Source organism: Euprymna scolopes, chromosome 6 (assembly GCF_053919585.1).
Source record: "Euprymna scolopes isolate OS-2025 chromosome 6, ASM5391958v1, whole genome shotgun sequence".
Lineage (NCBI taxonomy): Eukaryota > Metazoa > Mollusca > Cephalopoda > Sepiida > Sepiolidae > Euprymna > Euprymna scolopes.
This window is the reverse complement of record NC_136487.1, coordinates 76770536-76795412: the sequence shown is the minus strand read 5'-3', so window position 1 is coordinate 76795412 and position 24877 is coordinate 76770536. Positions and strand designations below refer to the sequence as shown.

General features: G+C 33.3%; 1 protein-coding gene across 1 annotated transcript in view; it reads right to left on the bottom strand.

Annotated features, from left to right (window-relative positions):
• Positions 1-24877, bottom strand: part of LOC145277715 (acylglycerol kinase, mitochondrial-like) — a 59934-nt gene that overhangs the window by 9765 nt on the left and 25292 nt on the right. The window contains exons 5-12 of the mRNA XM_080129413.1: positions 24759-24857; positions 22649-22681; positions 19761-19855; positions 16083-16152; positions 13291-13370; positions 10071-10288; positions 6674-6777; positions 2521-2588 (exon numbers count right to left, since the gene is read on the bottom strand). Of these exons, the coding sequence (XP_079985539.1) occupies positions 2521-2588; positions 6674-6777; positions 10071-10288; positions 13291-13370; positions 16083-16152; positions 19761-19855; positions 22649-22681; positions 24759-24857 (767 nt within the window). The remainder of the gene's footprint in view (positions 1-2520; positions 2589-6673; positions 6778-10070; positions 10289-13290; positions 13371-16082; positions 16153-19760; positions 19856-22648; positions 22682-24758; positions 24858-24877) is intronic.

Sequence of the window (24877 nt, the reverse complement as noted above, 5' to 3'; positions counted from 1 at the left end):
TAGGTTTGTTGTATTACGAATGTAGACTCCAAGTCCGTGCATATGTCTGCTAGAGTCCTTACGGCAGAGTGGGAGATAGCCAGGCATGTTAAAGTAGTTAGAGGGGATGGAAGAGTGTAGGTTAGTCTCGCTTAGTGCTAAGATATCTAGGGTATTTGTTAGGAGAAATGCTTCAACATCAGCTAAATTAGTTCTAAGCCCACGGATGTTAGTGAATGCAAGCCTCAAGGGAGGAGGCAAGTTGAATTTGTTTGTCCCTAGGCCTGGTTTAAGCTTATTTTTAGATTTTAGTTTCATCATGTTTTTAAAGAGTTTCAGTTAGGTGAGGGGGATCTGAAGAAGAGGTTATGCAGGATATCAGACATGCAACACAAGTAGACAAATTGGCTGACCTTTCTTCAACTAGGACTGTGGCCTCGGGAAAGCCCATCGGGGATGAGTGCAGGGTCCCTTTCCATGCGTGACATGGCACTACAAACAACCCGATATTATACAACTGTTGATGGAGCAGCCGCTCTAAGCGCTACCAAAGAGTTAGAGCTCCTGTACTACCAGTCGGAAACAGCAGCCAGGAACTGTCAATCCGGTACCCTCAGCCCATCAGAAGAAGATCACCCCAATCTAATTGCACAGGCATGCATGGTACTCAAGCACTCCCAAGTGCCCAGTTATGAGGGGTGGGATGTGTCGGGAGTGGGGGAACGGCATTCAATGCCCTAGACAAGAAACAAGATCTACCACTAAATGTTTTGTTGATTCACCTGTGATAGTGTCTCTGCGCCTGACTAATAGGCAAAGAAGGAGTATGGAAGCCGGCGATAGACAGGGCCTATCTACTCCTTAAACAATTTAGGTTTGCAGACCGGTAATTTGTTTGAGTCACCAGCTCTAGGAAGGTTGTCGTCCAAGACTGGAGAGGCCTCCCTCCCCTTTGGTTTAGTTTCAGAGTTTTCCTTCTCCTAGACGGTGATCTGGGAAGATCTACTGGGTCCATCAGCCCTGAGAGGGTTTGCTCCGCGCCTGGGTCCTACTCCAGGTATTTCTGCGACTCCGCGTGGTTAGTTGGTGTTACAGGGTTAGCTTGTAAAGGTTATTTATCAATGAGTAGTTACACTCCTCAAATAGATTTAGGGGCATGCAGTGGAAGCGGTTTTGTGGGGAGGCTTGTTTGTTAATGTTACAGGGTTAGTTTGTAGAGGTTATATATTTAATGAATAGTTACACTCTTCAAAGTTATTTATGGGCATGCAGTAGGAGTAGTTTTGAGGGGAGGCTTGTTAGAGAAGCGTTAGTGCGGATTAGGACATTTACCTTAGGTTTTTTGTTTTTATTTTATAACTTTTGTTAGTTTGGGTTCCGGATAACGTAATAGTTTGAGTAGGTATTAGGAATGGAGCTAAGAAATTTTGCCCAGTCACTGTATATTTAGGTTTACGGAGGTTAGGGTGTAGGTGCAGTACACCCAGGGTGTAACTGGAGGTACATTTTAGGTTATGGTGTATTTCGTATGTATAATTAAGTAATATATATTTGGGCAAGTTTTCAGTAGATGCAAATAGGAGTTGTCAGTGTTTCCACTATTCAGGGGGAGATAGTTTCAGTTTTCATTTAAGAATCATAGCGAGTTTTGCATGGCAGTGAGTATCGGCTTGGTTTAGTGTTGTTTGTTGCAGAGCCGTCTAGGAAGAGGCAATTGCTATGTAACGAAGATCGGTTTGCATCCGAGTGCATACTTGGCTGGTAAGTACCTAATTGGATAGGAGTGACCTCTAATGTATAGCAATTTTATTTTTACCAACACCTGTCTTAGGTGATACTAAAGCTGAATATAATGGTTTATAGATATTTTTTTGATAGTTTTAAGCGGACACACACAGACAACCTATCTCTATAGTAGATATAGTTCACACAAAATTATAGAATATTAGCGAGGAGACCCAACTTTTCCGGTCGTAAAATATGCTTAAATATATGTTAATTCATGCAGATTTTGTATCTATTATTACAGAGCCAATTCTTTATTGAACTGATTTCAAAAGATGAAGAAAGTAAATGACTTGGGTGCTAACAGATAGAATCAAAACCAAAACATTTAGTGCTTCAGCCATATTACCTACCATTTGAGCTATCGAAAGATACATTTAAAATTAAACGACTTCAAGCAAGGAATAAATTTGTACGTGTGCATAAATAGAAATATGTTAGCAAGTTGAAATGAACATTTCAACTTGCTAACATATTGAAATGCGTCGAGAAGTTGAAATGAACATTTCAACTTCCCGACGCATTTCTGTATGTGCTATTCATCCATCCAAATCAAGATTTTACTTGTTATAAATAATCTTTGATGTATGATTACTGTTTCCTGTTAATTTCGGTGTTTAGGTTAAAGAGTTTATTGGTTAAATATTTTCACACATAGACACACACACGAGTACATGCACTATTTTATTTATATAGATGAGAATCCATTATGAGAACTGTGCAGCAACATTACAATTAATTGTATTAAAAACTCACCCTTCTCCAATAAATTCAGTTTTGTTTGGAGATGTTGGTCCGATTCCAATATTCAAGGATTTTTCAGTCTGAAAAAGAAAAACAAAGAAAGAGTGGTTTTAAAAAAATTGTGTTATGGTTTCAAGACAAAATAATATGAGCTGGAATACGTGTTTCTGGATGAGTTCATAACACTGAAGATGTTTTTATAACAAGTAAAAATACTGATATAATTAGTCAAAGTGGCTGGTCACTTTTAATGCATCCAAAACCAAGCTTCTATCTTTACATCATCAAAGCTCTGATCCCCCATCTGACATCAACTGAACTAGATGGCTCTCGTCTTGGAGAGGCTCCATGTTTTGACAAGCTTCTGGGTTTGACCTTTACTCCTGATCTGAAATGGAACACGTACATCAAATCTGTTGCCAGGAACGCTGGGAAAATGGTGGGATCCTTCTACCGCTCAAGAAGATATCTCACTACTGATGCAATTCTCTATCTGTATAAGAGCCAAGTACGTCCAAGGATGGAGTACTGTTGCCACATCTGGGCAGGAGCTGCTAAAACAGCCTATCCTGCCTTGACAGAGTACAAAATAGACTTCGTGGTTTATTGGGGAACGCCCTTTTCTCTTCCCTGCAACCTCTCTCCCACAGAAGAGACGTTGCGAGCCTGTCTTTGTTTTATCGCTATTTCCATGGCAGGTGCTCGTCTGAGTTCCAATCCCTCGTCCCCCCTCGCCACGAGAAACATCCGTCTGGCTGAAACTACTGTCAACAATTTTCCCCACTCTTTATCTGTGCCTAAATCCAAACGTAGATTCCATGAACAAAGCTTCTTTCTTAGAACTGCACGCCAGTGGAACTCTCTGCCACTTGCCTGTTTCCCACCTGACTACAACTTGGACGTCTTCAAGTCCAACATAAACAAACTGCTGACAAACTGCCGCCTTAAGTAAGATACTCTATCAAAACCCCCAATACTAATGATTACTACAATACTATCTCATTGATTACTGTACACGCAATAACCCTTATCCCTGAGTGGCCTTCGGGCCTTGATAAGTGGAAACCCCCATGTAAAAAAAAAAAAGAAAAGGATGATGACGTGTTTTTTTTGCGTCATATCATCCTTTTCAGCTCATTTAATACCAAATCAAGTTGAATTTATAAATCTTTAGATATTTTTATATAGATTAACTACTTTTAAAAAGTTCATTATTGTGTTACATTATGTTTGACTGAGGTCATTAAGTGCTGTAGGAAATGACAAAAGGTGGGGGACAAATGAAATAATATTTTTTTAAACAATGGTCAGTAAGTCGGACAAAGGAGTTAGGGTTAAGTTTAAATTCAGGTTGTGATAAATGATTGGGTAATCAAATGACCAGTAGGTAGAGAACAACAGACTAAGGATCGAACAATGCACTTGTAGGTATTTGAGGGAAGAAGGTTACTATGAATCAACAGAAAAATAGGAACGACACCTGACGGGGAGGCGGGGAGGGGCATCAGTCGGCCACTTAGTTAGTTGAAGCCTGAACTTTGAGGTTGGCAGTTAACTACAGTTGGTTGGTTGTTGGTTGGTTGTTTTTGTTTTACGGCATATCAACCTTTTTCAAATTATTTAATGCCGAATCTAGTTATTTTGAGGAACAATTTTTAATAGAGTATATTTGTTTTTTAAGTCGGATTCTATTTAACCCATAGTTGGGACCCTAACAGGTACTACCACTCCGGGCCAGAGTGGACCTGGGAGCAATGGCAATTAAAGGGTGGCTCCACACTCCCCAAGGCCCGCAAGGTGGTGCCTCACCATCGGATATAGTTTTAGGTCATATCCAGGACCAACTACAGTTGGAGACAGATCATGGCTTAGGCCAGGTCGGAAAAGCTTTGGGAGATCAAAATGTACTAACGGCAACAGACACACACACACAGTCCAACTCTCTATGCTTTTCTTGTTTCTCCATGTTTATTTTATTTTTATACTTGTGAACCCATCTGGTCCCCCCTACGACAGCCGCCGACGTGAGAGACTATAATGATATGGCCATAAGATGTGGTGATGAAGAATAAATCAATGGCACACAATGTTTGAGGTTGTCAGCCTGTCAAACGGGGTAGCATGTGGTGTCATATCTCTACTTTATTTTTTATAATAGTTTCTTCATTCTACTTGCTCTGTAGAACATTTCTCTAATAGATCAATGTATTCAATAAGAACATGCTTCGCTGCATATTGATTGTTTCTTCCCACTTGGAACTCGTATTTCTATGCATTCTTTTTGTGGTTCTGTTAGTCATAAATTTGGTTTTGTATCTTCATCATTCCTGCTCCCTACCCACAATGCAGTCCGATTTCGTATTACGCATGAAATCTGAAGAAAAACAATTTTTAAATGAGTAAATATGCATAATTAATGGATTTCCATAGATTTACAAGATGGCAGCATACATAATGATTGCTTTTTGCTATCACTCACAGCGCATAAAGTATTAAAATGCATTATTTTTTGTTTTATTTGCATTGTTCAGACTATTGCTCTCATCCTGATTATTATTCTTACAGCATTCCAACTGATGTAATCTACAACACTCTTCAGGTGTATATAAACACCAGATGTTATTAGTGAATGTTTGTTTTTGTTTGCTAACATCCTAGAGCCGTTAGAAATCAAATAGGAAAAGCATCCTTTTGTGTGTGTGTGTGTGTGTATATATATATATATATATATATATATATATATATACAGCACAATCACGTTGACACACTGGTTCTCACCAGATCCCCAAAGTTAAACAACGACAAGCCTAGCCAGTACCAGATGGGTAAGCATTTGAGAAGGCTAGGTGCTGTATGCATCATTTGACCCAACCATCTGTGATGGTTGAAAATTGCCTCAGTAACGGGTGAATTATAGCTGAATTAAAAAAGCTTTTATCATGTGAGCAATCCTGGGCAATAACCAGATGATCTTGCTGATCCAAACTGTTGGATTGGAAATGCAAAAAGAAAAAAAACATTTTTGGAAACATCAATAATAATCTTGTTTTGTGAAAGAAATCACTACGTAATGTTGAATAGAAATGTTTTGTCTTGGATATAACCGTGAGGTCAAAGCTTTTAGGATTTCGCCGTATGAAAAACTTGTGTGGAAAAGTAAATTTATGTGTGGAAAGTTACAAAATTAATATGCACAAGTGGATTGGTCAATTAGTCAATCAGGGCGAATTCAAGTTTGATGCAATGAAGATGGATTGGCTAGATGAGAAGCTCAGATTCCTCAAACCCTACACCGCCACCTTCCAATAAAAGGATGCGCAGAGAGGTTTTTTTGTCAGTCGAGAACAGGAATTCCCAGATAAGGTTGAGAATTGGAGCTGTCCCCATTCCCGGTTCATTGATTGTCAGAAAAAGAGACAATCGGTTGTCGCAAAAAGATTCTGTCGAATCACTGTTGAAACAGGCTGCTTGTTAAAAAAAAAATATTGCATATTCTTTTTTTTATTCTTCTGTTCATAGCGGTGTTGTTTTTGAAATGTTAAATATATATATATATATATATATATATATATATATATATATATATATATAAAATACTGACGAAGGAGTAATACTCCGAAATATATATTAAAAATAAACACTTGTTTATTTTCATAATTTTGCGTTGTAATTTGCCTCAAACGTTTTTTATACATATTTTATTTTAACATTCAAATTTCAATCAACACTTCTAACATGGATAAAAAACAAAAAACTACACTCGTTTTACAATTAATGTAGGCAGCCAAGCATATTCTTCCAGCATTTCAAAAACAATGCAGTTAACATCACGTGGACTCTTTATTCAACTTTCCTTCAATTTAACATCATGCCAAGGAAAAAGAGAACAACAAAAAAAAATACTGACAAGGGAGTGATACTCTAAAATATATACCATATATTTTTGCATATAAGATGACTCTTAAAGTTAAAAAGTCATCTTTAAAAACCAATATTTCTTAAGATATTGGGTGTTGCACTTTCTAGCCTAGGCTAAACAAACATGGTTTTGTGGTTTAGCAGTCATTTTATACAATCGATATATGATACATTTATTAAAATTTGGTTCAAAACTAACCTATGTTTTTTTTTTTATTTTTGTCTTATAAAAAAAACTCAAACTTACACTTTCATCATAATTGCTGGACATTACGGTCAGCTCAACTGTAGACAGTTCACGTTTCACCCAATCTTCTTCTGTTATTTGATAAATTTCTTCATAGTCTTCATCTAAACAAAAAAAAAAAAACATATTAATGTCTTGCAATGTTTAATTTACAGCACATGATGGGGGAAAAAACCAAAACAAAAAACATAGGGCTAAAAAGACATTCTTACATGTGACACTATTTCCGCATCGAATTTTCTTTTTTTTTTTTTTTTCAAAGTTTGCTGCAATTATAACTAATGATGTTACGATTCCACTTTTTTTCCAGATTATGATTCTTTTTAAATTTATAAATATCAAAAGTTGTTGCTTTTGCAAATTTTCAGATCACTGTCGTAAATTCTGCGTAATGTGCACATATATTTTCTCAAAAATAAAAATACAATGGCGGATTGAGGGGTGTGGTGGGGATGGGGGACAGATATTACAGGAATAAATATTTATGACTATTTTTCTCAGTTTTTCCTCATAATTGATTGAAAATAGTGATTTTAACAATTCATTGTGACATTTTCATCTATATTTTTCATTATCCACTCATGCTTTTACCTGTGCCATTTTTATTTGTGCCATTTAATCCAGTTCAAAATTTATCTGTCGTTATTATAATATATATATATATATATATATACTGGCTGGCAGCCCGATGTTGTCCAGTAATACAATACGCTTAATCATGATATTTTAATTTATGCAGATTGCGTATGTATTATTATAGAATCAATCTTCTATTGGATATTATATATTACGATGAATAATTATTAAATAATAATGATAATGTTGTTCATCAAATTCTGTCTGTATTTGTTTATAATATCATGTCAGCTGATATTTGGGCTTGATGATGAATACCCTGGACCAGTCACTTCTGATTAATGTTTAGTTTTAAAATATGCAAATGAACAAAGGATTGGCAGTGATTTTAAATGATACCTCTTCTTTTATTGTTAATGGAACTCATTAATAATTTTATGGTCTTTATCCACGAGGCTATCTCCCCACGTCCTCCACCCGGCTGGAAAAAACGTGTCGGTGGCCAGCTAAGAACGTGGCTCGGGACTATCAAAGCCGATGCTGAGCTTATTTCGGGCCCGCTCATCTATGGCCTGTCTCGTTGGAGACGTGACTGGCTGTTGCTCACTCGGGATCTTGCCTCCGATCGCCGGGCTTGGGCTGCAGCGATACGAGATGTGCATCTTCATGAAGCCGACTCAACTCCTCCAGGGTGAATGTCGTTTCACGTACAAGTAAGTATTAATAAGAAAAAAATTAAAATAAAATGGTGAGGTACACCCAGGCTTAAACAGGAGGGTATTCGATCTGTAGTCGAAGGCCCTACCACTGAGCCATATCTCCAGATTATAAGAAATCTGTTTTTTTGTTTTTTTTAAGAAGCAATGATTTGCTGAGATTTTATTTTCTCACTTGGCTGAGGTAGCATAAAATATTCCTTTGTACAAATTATTATTTTTATATATTTAACTATAAGAGAGAAAAGCTATTTTTAAGATTGTATTTTTTCAATTTTCAATACTTATCATATAAATTTCTGTACAAAACATATCTAAGAACACTGCCAGATGTATAAATTAGCTTTGTGTGAAATTTGCAAAAGATAAGCTCAACTGTTTCAGAACCTATGAGGAAGGAAATCACACACACACAAAGTGACTTTTATATAATAGCATATTATTATTAAAACAAAACATATATATACACACACATATATATATATATATATATAATAGCATATTATTATTACACACACACACACATATATATATATATATATATATATATATATATATATATATATATATATTGTAGTTTTACTGGTATTTTAAAAATAATTGATACTTATCATTTTATCATTAGTAGAAGCAATACAAAAAAAATAAACATTTGGAGAAATTTTGGAGGTGCAAGTACACTATAATAGTGAAATTTGACATTTTTAATATTGAATTTGAAGGCACACCAATAGTCTCTACTTAATTGTCATGTTACAGTAATGAATATATCCAAAACTTATGAAAAACGATAATGTAGAAAAAAATTATTAAACAAAACATTTTTTTGGACGAAAAGTAGCGAAAATATGAGTAAAATGTTTGTCTAAAAAAGACTCTGGAGAGTTCAAAAGAGGAGGTAAATAGTGTGTAACTATTGACAATTCCGGAGAACTTTTTAATAAATTATGTATTAACAATCATAAATATAAGTTACTTATCTTGTTTTTAGCATAACAGAGTTACTTCCCTTGTTAGTATGTCATGTGTTCCCAAAGCAATATAGTGTTTTTAGGATACAGATTGAAAACTTGTGGTTTCTTTTTTAATAATGCTGTAATGTTTAAGTACTTCTGACATGCCAATTAAGTAGATATCATTTTTTTTAGTTGAAATTAACACAAAAAATCAGTAGATACTATCATTTATTTTTCTTAATCAAACGTTTCGTTTTCTGAATTTCACTATCATAGTATACTTGTACCAATTCATCATTCTAACATTAATTTCAGCCTATTAGGTTGTAGCATAAGCTTTTCCAGTTTTTAAGGCACAATAAAAACAAAAGTATCCTATATCTTCACAAAGACATCATTTGCTCTATGCCTGGAGTATTGTTATTACATTTGGGCTGGTGCATCAATCACTACTCTCTTCCTTTCAGATATGGCCCAAAAATGCTCTTTTTTCTCATATTTTGAGGGTAGCTCCAAAAGTAAAGCCTCCTATTTTTTTTTAACTCACAAAGTTGAAGAGTTACAAAAACGGGAGTGGTATCATTAAAATGAGCGACCTTTTTTGTTCCAACATTTATTTATTTTTCACATAGTCACCACCATTCTCAATGCAATTTTGCCAGAAATTCAATGACGTATCTCTGCTTCTGATGCACGTCTATGATGGGTATTGCTTTCTTAGAGTTTCACACCATCAATATCTGCAATAGAGAGATGAAACTTTCAAGTCATAAATGCATAAGTTCATTCATCATAACAATGCAATTTTCAATCTCCTCTGATCCATTTGGGCAGAACAAAAAATAGGAGGCATTACTTTTGGAACAACCGTCGTACATTAACAGATTGCTTAGTTTTCATTTTCTTTTTCTATAAAATCTATGGAAATACAGACTTTTGCAACACCAAGTCGCCCTGCTAGTATAGAAGAGTATAATATTGTAGTCAATCTTGTAGCTAGACATAGGAATTAGGATTCATTATTACCATTAGAAGAAAAGTTATTGAATTACTGAATGGAATAAAGAATAAGTTGAAATCCTTAAGTTTAACTACCTTATTAGAGAAAAGAATGAGGGGTGACTAAACTAAAATCGACAAAATAATTACCTTTGGGAACCATTCTCGATTTGAAAAACAAACCGAACAATGACCACTTATTTCCTTTTTCCAGTTGCTTAGCCTTTTCTTCGGTAAGAACTCTCTTAACTTTTATGGGTGCAGTCGCTGGAATGTACTCCATATCTAGCTTCACATTGGGTGGCCATTGACCCATGCTTGCTCGTACATAGGTCCAACGTGACTTCAAGGGCCCAAAGTACCAGTACCTTGATGTGAAAGGGATTAGAATCAAAAAGTACATAAAAGAGTAAAGATCAAAAAGAGAAAACACAATTTAATTAGGAAACATAAGAGATACATTAACAGATTTATAAACCTGTATGCAAAGTAACCATAAAAAATTAATCAGTTATATCCTGACCAATGTTGCTGGCCTTAGAATTCCAAAAACATTCAACTCCGACTCCTGGGATTTCAAAAACATTCAACTCCAACTCCTGGGATTCCAAAAAACATTCAACTTCGACTCCTGGGATTCCAAAAACATTCAACTCCGACTCCTGCCATTCAAAATCATTCAACTCTGACTCCTAGCATTCAAAAAACATTCAACTCTGACTCCTAGCATTCAAAACGGATTCAACTCCGACTACTGGCATTCAAAAAACATTCAACTCTGAATCCTGGCATTCAAAAAACATTCAACTTTGACTCATGGCATTCAAAAAATATTCAATTCTGTCTCCTGGCATTCAAAAAACATTCAATTCCGACTCCTGGCATTCAAAAAACATTCAACTTCGATTCTTGGCATTCCAAAAATATTCAATTCCGACTCCTGGGATCCAAAAATTATTCAATTCCAACTCTTTGGGTTTAAAACTTATTTCATTTCAACTCTTGAAATTCGAAAAATATTGAACTCCAGCCTCCTTTTTTTTAAAGTCTTTCAATATTCACAATGAAAAGACTTTAAAATTTTTCAGTGAGTGATTCCTCTCACTATAGCTGGCGACAGATGATCACCCATGACCAAGGATTGTTGTTTGATAACTAGACAAATCACAGACATCCATAAGATTTCCAAATCAACTTTGGAAAATGCATAAACTCTGTTTTAATATCCACTTTAAAATAAATGAACAAACTTTTTGGTCAACTCAATACTAAAGCAGCATTAACATACATAGGTTTATAGGCATCTATAATATAAATCTCACTTCTCTGTTTAAATGTATGTATGTCTGCCTAAAACTTTCAACAGAGGCAACGGATTTTCACGAGATCGGTATCATTTTGAAGCTCGACCCTTCGGACGACAAATATTGAAAAATTGGCCAAAAACATTAATTCGTTCACCCTCAACTGGGCACTTTTCTACAGGAAGGAGTTGCTTTTTTTTGCCGATATTTTTGAAAGTCATCGCCTCTCTTCCATTGTCTAGTCTTAATTTAAACCTATGTCACTTCCAGTTTGGCAATGGGCACAACAGCTAACCTGTCACATTTTTTTTTTTCACTTTCTTTTCCTCCTTCATGGTACGGGTTCGAGCCTGCCTGCCTACTACCCCTTTTTTTTTTTTTTTTTTGCTCAACACACACCTCCAAACACCTTGGCAACGCTGAGCACCCAGACTAGTTAGTATATAAAAGTTAAGTTCAAGAAGTGAGGCCAAAACAAAACATGAATACATCCGATAAAAAAAAAAAATCCAGAACAGTAAATGACGAAAAGGCAGAAGTAGAAGGAACAAAGTGAAAAACCATGTAAAAAGAAAAAAGTGAAAAAAATCTAGGCCAATGAAATAGGTGGACATGACATCACTCATTCTTAGGCTGACGAGATTTTGAGAAAATAATCAGCATCGATAAAAGCTTGTATGAGACAAGACAAACTAAAAATGATCTAAGAAACTTATAATAAAGAAATGCACTTAAAATATTCCCTTGGAACTTTTAGCTATAAGGCAAGCATCTAGCTAAATTAATCCTTTATTCTTATATGCATGTGTTTCTTGAGTAGATTGCATGATGATTAATGTGAGAAATATACAGCCAACCTTTCTCAGTTCTTGGAGGAAAGCAATACACATGCACCCATGACGATGTCAAGCAGTACTGAATGTATGGATCTAAAGTTGATTAAATGACTTGTTGGAACTAAATGATTGTTTAGGATCATCTTTATCTTTAGCTCGGTCTTATAATGTTACATGTTATAAAACTGAGCTACTATTTAGGAGAAATGGAGAAACAAAATTATAGATTACTAGCAGTTCAGCCCAGACCAGCTTTGCTTGGGCCCTATGTACTGTTCATAACTTTATGTGCATATGTATATATTAAAAAGTTTGACTCATGTCCATGTAACCTACATTCAAAATTTCAAGTGTTTAGACCTAAAATTGGCAGAGGAGTTTGATAGAGCCTGCAAAGGGTAACTCTTTCAACTTTGACCTCTTGGCAGCAAAATTTTCCCCACAAAACTGATTAAAAAGCTTGCTGCATGTGTGAATACTCTTTATGTAAAATTTCAAATGTTTAGACCCAAAATTTGCTGAATAGTTTGCTAGAGGTCAAATCTTTTTAACTTTGACCCCTTTGGTTAGCAAAATTTTCATCCAAAAACCAATTAAAAAGCTTGCCCTATAACTGAATACACTTTACGTAACATTACAAATGTTTAATCCAAAAATTGGCTGAGAGGTTAAATTTCTTTAAACTTTGATCCCAATTTTGACCCCCTTAACATTTATTGTTTTGGGCTCAAATCAAGTTAAAAAGTTTAATCAATGTCCAAGGAACCTACATCTAAAATTTCAAGTGTTTGGACCCAATATTGGTGGAGAAGTTTGATAGAGTTTTCAAAAGTCAAATCGTTGAACTTTGACCCCTTGACAGCTAAATTTCTGGCCGAAAACTGACTAAAAAGATTTTCCCAAATCTCCATACCCCTTATGTCAAATCTTGAGTCTGTAGACTGAAAATTGACAGAGTAATTTGGTGGGAAAATGTACACACACAGACAGACACACACACACAATTTTACTTTTATAGATGTATGGATTGTGGCCTTCCATAACGAAAAAATGTTGGATTTTTATAAATAATTACTTATAGAGTACCTTGTAAAGCATGTCATGCCACTGGTTTTATGTTAAATATTACTTAGGTTTCTTTTTAACATTGTATGGAAGAAGACAAGGACATATATAGAAAAAAGGTAAAAGTAATAAAGAAACACCTTGGGAGCTAGAAGTGATACTCACTTAGATTTTCGTTCTTCAGCATCATTGTACGCTCCAAGCTGTAAACCAGACAATGCATATGTGTCTTTTCCATCTTCTGTCTAAAGAAAAATATAGATTCACATTATTTAAAATCGCTCCAGACAAGGCATGAAGTCACATGTAAAAAGTTGAAGGTCAAAAACTAGCCAATGAGGTGTTAGATGGAAAGATTCCGACCCAGAAAACAGCAATTCTTCCCCCTTTGTCAGAAACATTGCTCATGGAATGTGAGAACTATAGGACAAAATAAGAGAAGCGAGAGTTATGACTAGGGCAAGGATAACAAAATATTCTTTTCATTGTTTTGACTCTCGAGTGTGTGTATCCGCTGATATCTTATATGATTTTATATAGAGTGACGTGGTTCTTGGTTGATTAACTGTGTCTGTGTCGGATGTATACTCGAGAGTCAAAACAATGATAAAAATATTCTGTTGTCATAGGCCTAGTTATGACACTGATAAACGTAAACAACAGGTAAACATTCTACTCTCCTAAATAATATTTTTGCTAACTATTTACGTATGTAGTTATACCCTGCTGCAAATTGGTGTAAATAAAAGTTTTAATTTTCTGTGGCAGTGTCATTTGATGTAACAATGATGATGATGATGGAAAAAAAAAGACCATTGTTAAGAAAAGTTGTTATGGTATTGATTTAATACATACGCACACTTATTTGTGGATATTGATAAAGAAGAAATCTGTTTTCTTACATGATAATTTGTGTTGACATAAACAGCCAAAAAAAAAAAAAACAATAGCCGAAAACATTGACGTTTAGAATATAAAGATATTGCCACCCTGTCAGAAATAGTACCTTTTGGTGATTTGACAAGTTTCATCTGAATAGGCCATTCTTGTTAAGTAAAAAAGTTACCCAAATTCTTTGGTGATCAAAATTTATTGGTGAGACACCCGAAATATAGGCCAGATAGGAGTTTTTTTGGATAAGGAAAAACAATATGGTGGATACATATTATAGTGTCTATTAATTATTGTTTTTTTTTGTTTTTTTTTACATAGGCATCACTACATTATCAAGGCCAAGAGGCCACTCAAGGATAAGGGTTAAAGAGTGTACAGCAGAAATTGGACAATATAGTAATCATTAGTAATGAAAATTTGGTAAATTTGATAACTTATATGGAACGGCTCATCAAGAACTTATTTACGTTAGACTTGAAGACAACCATATTGTAGTCAGCCGGAAAGCAGGAAAACGGAAGACAATTCCACAGGCGTGCAGTTCTAATAAAAAAGCTTTGTTCATGGAATCTACGTTTAGGTTTAGGCACAGATAAAGAGTGGGGGGAATTATTGATAGTGTTTACAGCTAGACGAGTGTTTCTTGTGAAAGTTTGGTGAGGGGGAACCATAGATTGAAGCTCAGTCGAACACTTTCCATGAAAATAACGATACATCAGAGACAAACTCGCAACATCTCTTCTGTGAGATAGAGGTTGCAAGGAAGAGAAAAGGACATCTCCTACGAGGCTACGAAGTCTATTTTGAACTCTATCAAGGCAGGCCAAATCCTTTCTAGCAGCTCCTGCCCAGATGTGGCAACAGCAAATTATTGTTTGGGAATTTGATTATTAATCACTTGAGGCCCCTAGCACCGCTCTGCGACTTTTAGTTTCGGAGAGATAGAGTTTAAAAATAAGGAGACAGACAGACAGTGAGCTTTATAAATCAGATAAATAAAGGTGAATCTGCATAGCTAATTCCACCATCGTATCTTAATTTGTTTTAGCTATTTGTTTGTCTATCCGCTATACCTCTGCATTGGATTGCCTTTTTTAAAACTTCAATTTCTTTTATGATAAAAAAACTTTTTTTTTTAATTTTTATTTTGGAAATTCCTTATAGGACCGAAATTCTAGACTTAGAACATTTCAAACAATTTTCTTATCCAGAATTCCCCCTACATTAAAAAAAAAAAATTTAAAAAAATCTGTACGTCATACTCATGACAAAACGAAAATTAAATATTCCAAAAATCATATACATTGATCAAGTAGTTCTATTTTTTAAAGAAAATGATTTTTAAGTCATTTATAGGACTTCATAAATCCAGTATGAATTATTGTTGGGTTATCTCTATTTGTTTCTTGAAATTTTTTTTTCAAAAATAGCGAACGAGACAGTCACTCTTGGAATTTAAAAATTTTATCCTATTCAAAAATAAAACTAGTGACTTTTGGAATACAATATTTTCGTTTCGTCATGGGTACCTACATCATACAGATTTTTCTTCAATTTTGTTTTTTAATATAGGGGAAACTCTGGACAAGAACCAATGATTTTGTATCTTGTGATATTATTTTATACCTATTCTTTTTTTTTTTTTTTTAAATAGGAGTCACCACTTACCAAGGCCCAGAGGCCACTCGAGGATAAGGGTTATTGAGTGTACAGTAATTAATGGGAAAATATCGTAGTAATCGTTAGTAATGGAAATTTGGCAGACTGGATTACTTAAGTAGCGGTTCATCAAGATTTTGTTTATGTTAGACTTGAAGACAACCAAGTTGTAGTCACCTGGGAAGCAGGCAAATGGAAGAGAGTTCCACAGGCGTGCAGTTCTAAGAAAGAAGCTTTGTTCACGGAATCTACCTAGGCATAGTCAAAGAGTGGGAAAAATTATTGACAGTGGTTTCAGCTAGACGGGTGTTTTTCGTGAAAGATTGGCAAGGGGGGGGGCAGAGATTGGAGCTCAGACGAGCACTTGCCAGGGAAATAACGATAAAACAAAGACAAAAACTTACTTTAATTTCAAGAATATCAATTGGTTTAATTGTTGCTTCAACAATAGCCATAGCCGCATCCATAATGAATCTAAAGAAGAAAAAAAAGTAGAATTGTCTTAAATGAAAACTATTATAAATGGCAAAATGTCTAGATTCCAAATTCCAAGATGTTGTTCCTTTTACCATTTATTTCTTTTAGCATGTGAAAATGTTAAATTCCTGACAGCATCTGTTTCATAGTGCAGAAACAATCATATAATTATTATGTCAATGTTTTTTTAATATTTTCTGCTTTCACTCATCAGATAAAAATCAAAGATGACATAAACACCATAAAACACAATGCAACTAATCTTCGAGTTTTTTTCGGAATCATATAATCAAACCCAAATTCTTTTTTTGCTTCATTTTTAAAATTAACGAGTTCTTTTTATTCTATCGTTCTTTTTATTCTATCGTTCTTTTTGTCATTTATTTGTATATGCTCTGTAGTCATATTCAACATACATCACACTTTATAAATAAAAGGATTGATATAAATAAAGGGTGAAATATAATTGAATAAGTACATTTTTTCCATAAACATAGATATATATATATATATATATATATATATATATATATGTATATAATTTTGAGGTTAATTTTCAGAGGAAAGGTAACCAGTGAAGTATTATGAGGTTAATATAAGAGTGCTCAATACCGAGGTAGAGCAAGGTATATTTTTATTTGTTTTTACAGCTGACCAAAACATACTCATGACTGTGTAGGAATACATTACTGCTTACGTAAAAACAAATTATATATATATATATATATATATATATAGAGAGAGAGAGAGAGAGAGAGAGAGAGAGAGAGACATACATACTAGCAGGCTGTCTGGCATTGCCCAGTCATAAAATACACTTGAATAGGATATTTTAACTTATGCAGATTTATAATATTTATTATAGAGCTAATTCTCTATAGATTATTATATTGTACCAAATATATACTAGTGATTTCAAAAAGCAAAAAAAAAAAAAATGACTTGTGTGCTATCAATTAGAATTGAAATTAAAACATCCTGCATTATTCTACATTTATATATAAATGGCCTTGTCTAAGGAATGGTCTCTTCAAAACTCCTCTGTCAATTTCTAGTCTACAGACTTGAAATTTGATATATAGGAGATTTGGACCTGTGGAACAACTTTGATTTGGTCCTTAGTCAGTAAAAATAGCTGCTAAGGGGTTAAAATTGAAAAAATATTGAAACCTGGCATACTCAAGTCAATTGGAAGTGTTCTTCTATACATGTGCAAATATACATTTATAAGTTAACAAGTTTTTTTTTAGCTATTTAAATGTGTATGGATGTGGCTCAGAGGCTAAAGAATAAGGCTAGAGAGTTTTTTTGGTTTTGATGCTAGCGAATGATACAAGTCATATTTTTTTTTACTTTTGAAATCGTTACTATATATTGGGTAGAAAATAAATTGATAGAGTATTGGCTCTATAACAATAAATACGAAATCTGCATAAATTAAAATATCATATTTAAGCATATTTTACAAGTAGGCAATGATGAGCAGCCTGTTAGTACACACACAGTTTTACATTTGGATTTTACCGTCACTGGATTTTTTATCTTCCACCAGACTATCCATTCATGGGTAATCACCTTTTTCTTCACCATATTCCCTTTGCTTCACTGTTTTTGTTTTCAAGTAAGATCATTTACTTACTTGTTGTTTCATCAAATACTTCTGCATGCAAAATCCAATCCCGCATTTTGCTAATTTCTACCCTCTGATGAGAAGGAAAGTATTTCTTCGAAACTCCACGGATTAAGGACTATCCATTTATCTAGTGTTTCCTTTTCAGATTAAATATGTTTTTAACTCATTTCAAAGTGTTTTTTAACATATTTCATTAACTGTTTGCTCATAATATTGAGACGATTAATCGGAATCAGGAATCGGAAAAATGGGAAGATTTTGGGGTATCAGAACAATTGATGCCTATTTTTCAATGCCAAAACGATTCTTTTAATTGTCTTTTTTTATTTGATTTTGTTTAAAGTAAAATCTTCCATTGCTGGTAAAATATGATAAAATAATAAATAATTATTGATTTTAAAATACCAGTAAAGCTAAAATCATCCCCCACAAGTGTATTTTGACGTTTAGGAAAATATCTGAATATTTAACATGAGTTTTTACGAAAATCAGATTTATAAAGAATAGGAATCGGTAATTGTATCAGAATCGGGAATTTAGCACAAAATTGGTAATTGTATCGGAATCAGGAAACATATTGGATTCGTCCCATCACTAATATATATATATAATAAAATACGCATCAAATGCGCTTGAAAGCCAAATACAACATAATATTAGGAAAATAAACAAATATTTTACTTGTTTGAAATTATATATTTGTTTATTTTCCTAATATTATCTTGTATTTGGCTTTCAAGTGCACTTGATGTGTATTTTATTTTATTCAAATTAAAACGTCTCTATATGAACTCTCATTCTTTGACACACACACATATATATATATATATATATATATATATATATATATATATATTAGTGATGATGCAATCCCAATATTTTTCCCCCGTTTCTATACTAAATTCCCGATTTTGATTCTTTATAAATCTCTAACTATAAAATTATTATTTTGTCCCGATTACCAAAACACGTTAAATATGCATCATGTCAAACATAAACACATGTGGAGGGTGATTTATTGATTTTAGTTTTACTGGTAATTTAAAATTAATAAATATTTAATTTTTTGTTATCACTTCCAGTAGTGGAAAATAAAAAAAAAAAAAAAATATAAGGAATAATTTTTTGGCATCGGAAAATAGGTACAAATTTTTCCGTTTCCGATACTCCCAACAGTTCCGGTTTTTCCGATTCCAACTCCAATTAACCATTCCAACACTAATATATAAAGAAATAGAAAAAAAATTGATGAAAAATAAAATTGAATAAGTTACAATCTTTACTGATCCATCAAAAATTCAAACAAGGGAAAAAAATAAATAAAAATTTTTAATCCATGGTTTTTCAAAGATAAGCTCTTTGCATCAGAGGATAAATATTAGTAAAAAAAATACATTACTGATTAGCATGAATTTGCAAAGATATGAAAAAATATATAAAAAAATTTTTTTGGATGGAAATAAAAGGCATTTTCAATAGAACAACAGATAAAATCAATCAATCAATCAACTAACTAATCACTTAATCAATTGATTAATGAAATAGTAATCCGTGAAAGATAAAACAAAAATCTAGAATCAAAGTGTGAATAATTTCAAGTTTCAATAGATTTTACTGTCGTTTTAAAATCTTTGTTAAAATTTGAAAAATCAGATAATTAATGAAGTTGTATTCATTAATATCCATAATGAAGAGAATGTCATCCAATAAGTGTGAAGGGTCAATAACAGTCAACAAGTCCAAAGAAATTGTACTCCATAATGTCCAAAAAGTGTTCCAGTCGAAGAATTGGAGATCTGTTTAATTAAATAAAATGTTAAAATCATTTTCATCTTTAAGGGGAAGAGAGAAAAAGGCGAAGAAAAAGAGAAGAATAAAGAAAGAGAGGAAAAAAGAGAAAGAGGCACAGAAAAAGAAAGAGAGAGATAGAAATAGAGAGAAGGGGTTAATAGAGAACATGACAGTGACATACCTCACTTGATTAGGATCTTCACCAAAAAGCCGTGTGGCGAAGCGATTTGTCCGACCCAATGGTAAAACTCCAAGGGTAACATTGCGGCAAAAAGCCTGTTAAGAAAAATGTTAAAAATTAATCAATAGTAAATGAAATAAATCGAAAATAAAATTTAAAAAATTGATATAAAAAAAAACCTGTAGCTATTCTCTTTTGGAATACAAATTTCTGTCAAATCTATCAGCTTTTGGCGACTCAATCACAAAGTAATTTCTACCAATGTTAGAAAACAAACTTTCTTTCTTTATCCATATTGTTAGAATTTAATTTCTCTATCACTTCCAAAAGCAAATAAGTTTCACATGAACGTTTTAATTCAAAGTGTTTTCAACCAATGAAAATCATTTCAGAGTTCTAGTCTGTGTGTGTGTGTATATTTATGAGTTTACCTTCTAGATAGCTGAGTTCACAGGAGAAACAGCAGCAGGCTAAAGGAATTTAAGCATGAGGCATTCAAGTCCTGTAGGATAGGCGTTGGTTGTTGACATGGAGTCGAGACGTGCTAGAGGTGTTGTAACATGCTCATTATGCTCAAACCGTGTTCTTTACAGTTCAATGCTCTCTCAAACCCCCATGCCAGCTGGCACCATCAGAAAGGAACAACAAACAAAAATAAATAAATCTGACTGCTTTTTTTTTCTTTTTCAAAATAAGTCGTTTATTACCGTTTTTTTCCTTCTCCCCGTCATGACGCCAGCTTAGAAGTCTTTCACCTGGCAGCATTTCTCTTTCTTCCGACTGCACGCTGGCCACAGCCAGCCCATTCTTGCCTTCACTTTACACGTCCATCTCCTGTGTGCTCGTTTTTCTTTTTCTTAAGACACAAGTCTGAGCAGACTTGCCAATTTGCATATGCATTTAAACACTGCTCCTGCTGCTAATACAATTGCTTGCTATCCATTTATCAGCTGCTGCTGATATTTTCATACACACTCATATGCGCTCTGTTACAGTATCACTCGGAAGACTCTGACCAAGCCACTGTTTTAAAGGAGTTTCTAAGTTAAACTTGTTACTTTTGGAGTTTGAAACAATTTTCATTGGTTGAAAATACTTTGCGTTAAGATTCCTGTGAAAACTTACTTGTTTTGGGAAGTGACAAAGAAAGCAAATTCAAACAAACCAGAGAAGAAACGAAAGTAGCAATTAAAGAAATTTGCTATTCAGCATTCAAAACTCTTTTATGTTTTACGAATCCAAAGTAACCATAGCTCATATTTGACTATTTCATAAAGGGAGACAACTGAACGTACAACTTTACTACATTTCTGAAATTGAATCTACAAAAGAATACCGTTAATACACTAATGTTTAGTCAAAAGAATATTTTTAATAAACAAATAAAATAAATTAAATCAAACATTTGGCACTTATCCAATTTTAACTCAATATTAAAAATTGTTCATAAAAAAAACAAAACGACACAAAAATTTTATTATGTACTTTCTTGCCCCAGGCATCAAAGATCAAAGTATAGTATCTGTTCCGGCAGATGCTGCACTAAAAGACCATTGCCGTTGTGGCAATCAGTTTCTGGTCCATGTAGGGGCAACCCTATATACCAAGAGGCAGCAGTACCAACTCCCTCTCCCCTCCTCTCGGGAGAGCTGGCCCGCCTTTCCCCTCTCCCCACATTAAAAAATAGCTTCATGCCTAATTTACTCAGTGGGGAAGCAAATAAATACAGGTACTTTCGTGTTAGGTTTTAAAAAGACAGTGCACCAAAAATTATGCAGATTCATCAAGATTTTTTTAAATTTTTAAAACAATAAAAAAAAAAACACATTTTAATGACAAAATGTCTCATTGGACATTTTCTTAAAACTGTCACTGGTTATCTCCTCTTTAATTACCTTAGTTACACAGTCATAATAATAATACCAGCTAGAAATTGTTTACTGATCCAATTTTATTTTATAAAAACAAAAGAGTTTTTGTCCAGAATTCCTCCTTGTATTACAAAAACTAAAATCAAGAAAAATCTGTATAATGTACAAAAATATCATATTTCAAAAATCACATGAATTAATAAAGTTTATTTTTGAATGAGAAAATCAATTTTTATTATTGAAGGGCGGCTGTCTTGTCTGCCTTTTTTTAAAACAATCTAAACAAAAACAAAAAACAAAAAACCCAAAGGCATATGCTTCAGCAATTACAAACTAAGGTCTATGTTGTAATGCCTACGATTTCCCATTAATCACTTAAAAATGATTATCTGTATAAAAATAAAAGTACTGAATCAATTTATGTAGTTTGCATATATGATATTTTCATCTCATCATGGTTACATAAACCATACAAATTTTTATTTATTTTTGTTTTTTAATATAAGGTGAATTCTGAACAAAAACCAACAAAAATTGCTGGATGTCTTTGCGAAAATTTTGGTGCACAGCTTTTTTTTTTTTTTCTTTTTAACCTAATAGGTATGTACATAATAAAGATTTTGTGAAATTATAATTTTTAATATTTCGGTAAAACTGGATAAATACCAAACATTTTTCTTTTGTAAATTTTACCTGTGATTTATTATACAAAGAAAAATATTATTAAAAAAAATTCTAATTTGTATCCCTTGATTAAGTAATCAAACAAGAGTTATGGATTCTTTGGAACGCTAAAATACAAAAGAACGAAATCATTACTATTATTTGTATTTTGATCAAATTGAAGGAGTATATTTTATTTTGTTTGTAAAAATGTAAATGTAAAATGTTTCAGATTTTTTAATGGAAACTATTTTATTTTGAGACAGTATTCAGATTTTTGTGAGCATTTCATCCTATGAATCAGCAAAGCAGTCTTTCATACATATATAACATATATAATATATATCGACCTACCTTGTCTTTCTTTCGCATCATACCTGTCACTGTCTGCAAAATGAAAAATATCATAAAATGCAATCATTAAAAATCTATTCAAATTCAATCATAAAATATTTGTTAAAATATATTCATTAAAAATCTATTAAAATTTAATCCATTAAAAAACTATTAAAAATTTATTAAAATTTAATTAAAATGCAATCATAAGCAATCTATTAAAATGCAACCATTAAAAATTATTATCAATAATAGATTGTAACTATGTATGTTAATTGTCACACTCGTTGTGCTGGCCCAAAGTCGTTTAGTTCAGTCAATGTTGCAACTCCTAAAAAAAAAACAGCTCCAGTTAAAAACAATCAACAGGGGCTTATTTTTCTTTGGAGGTTAAAAAGGACACTCATTTTCTTAGATTAAATAGCAAACTTGCAAAATTAGATCTTTAATTTTCATCAACAAGAAAAAAAAAAAACACAAGACCAACTTGACACAATAGACCTTCCGTCTGAGGCCACAAAAATCAAACGCATCTGCATACATCAAATTCCAACTAACCGCATCACTCCTGGAAGGTCAACTCTAACAGCCCTTTTTTTTTACCCATCTCCTGGAATCATTTGACAGCTGGATTCTGGGTGGTCGAATAGTGACCACTAACAAGTGGTCACTTTGGGCCAGCACAACGAGTGTGACTAACAAGTGGTCACTATTCAACCACCAAGAAGCAGACTATTAGAGATATCCACCAGAGATAATGGCTACACAGTATCCATTCAACAGGAAATCTAGGAAGATTATTTTTTGCAAAAGCATATTCTGAATGGTTGCACCCCCACCAGAGATATTTTCAAATCTCTGTGCCCATTTCCTTTTTCTCTTGGTGAGACATCTATCAAGTGCAATGTTTACCATTCGTATACAGTCAGTACATTTTTACAGCAAGTGCTAGAGCCAAATCCATCCCTAGTATTAAACATTAAGCTTATAAATTGCCAGATTAAAAATTACTCTAGATTGTCCTGCTGGAAACAGCCAATCAGATAAAAATATTAAGAGATAGTGAAATTACTTGTAGGTTGAGAGATGAATAATCAGTTTGTGTGCAAGAAGTGGAAGATGATGAAGATGGATAAGAACTCGGATGGTAATGCTATTAAGGTTGTCAAGAAGTTCTGTTGGTACTCATCCAATTTACGATCCAATCTCTGGCAAGTTCATGTAAGCAGCTGGAAGATGCCAAAGCTATTAAACAATCAGCTGTCAGAAGATGATAATGAAAATGTGAAATTTATTAAATCAAAAAATTTCTTTTTAAACCGAAAATGATTTCAAACATGCTATGTCGATGTGAAATCTTCCTTTCTCCATGTTAAGAATGGCTTCCTAAATAAATGATATTTTTAACATGAGGGAAAAAGGGAATGATGCCAGTTTTGAATTTATTATATATATATATATATATATATCAGTGTTGGGATGATTAGACAGAATAATATAAAAAAAAAAAAAAAATCAAATCAAAATTTTTGGGGGTATCAAAATCTAAATAAATTTGTGCTTGTTTTCTGATGCTCAAAACAATTCTTTTTATTGCTTTTATTTCTTCGTTTTTGTTTAAAAACTTGATTTTCCATGGCTTGTACTGATAATAAAATAATAAATATTTATAGATTTTAGTTTAAAATCTATAGGTCACACCCATAAACCTACTTTTTACATTTGCAAGAATATATGCACACACTACATGGGGTTTTTTTTAACATTATCCGACCTCCCTTTCCACATATGCAGACACAAAATAAAACAATTCTATATTTAGAAATATGAAACAAATCAGAATCGGTAATTGTATCGGAATCAGGAAAAATATTGGAATTCTTCCATTACTAATATAAATATATACATAGTTTTTTTTTCACCTTAAACAAGGCATATTGCCATTTAGATATAAGGAGGCTAATATTTAGGATTGTGCCTAATGGGGCACAGTACCGAATTAACTAGCGAGATGTCTATGTATGTACGAACATTAACGAAGAATAAATTTTTTCATATTTTGAATGAATAGAACTTACGATGAACCCTTCATTTAAAAAAAAAAAAAATCTATAATATTCATACTTACTTCAAGCAGGGTTCCATCACCACCAGCCACGACGATGGCATCTGTCTCTCCATTCTCTAAAACGGTCAGGCATTGTTTGGCTTGACCTTCATACTCCAACTGAAAAAAAAAAGAAAAGA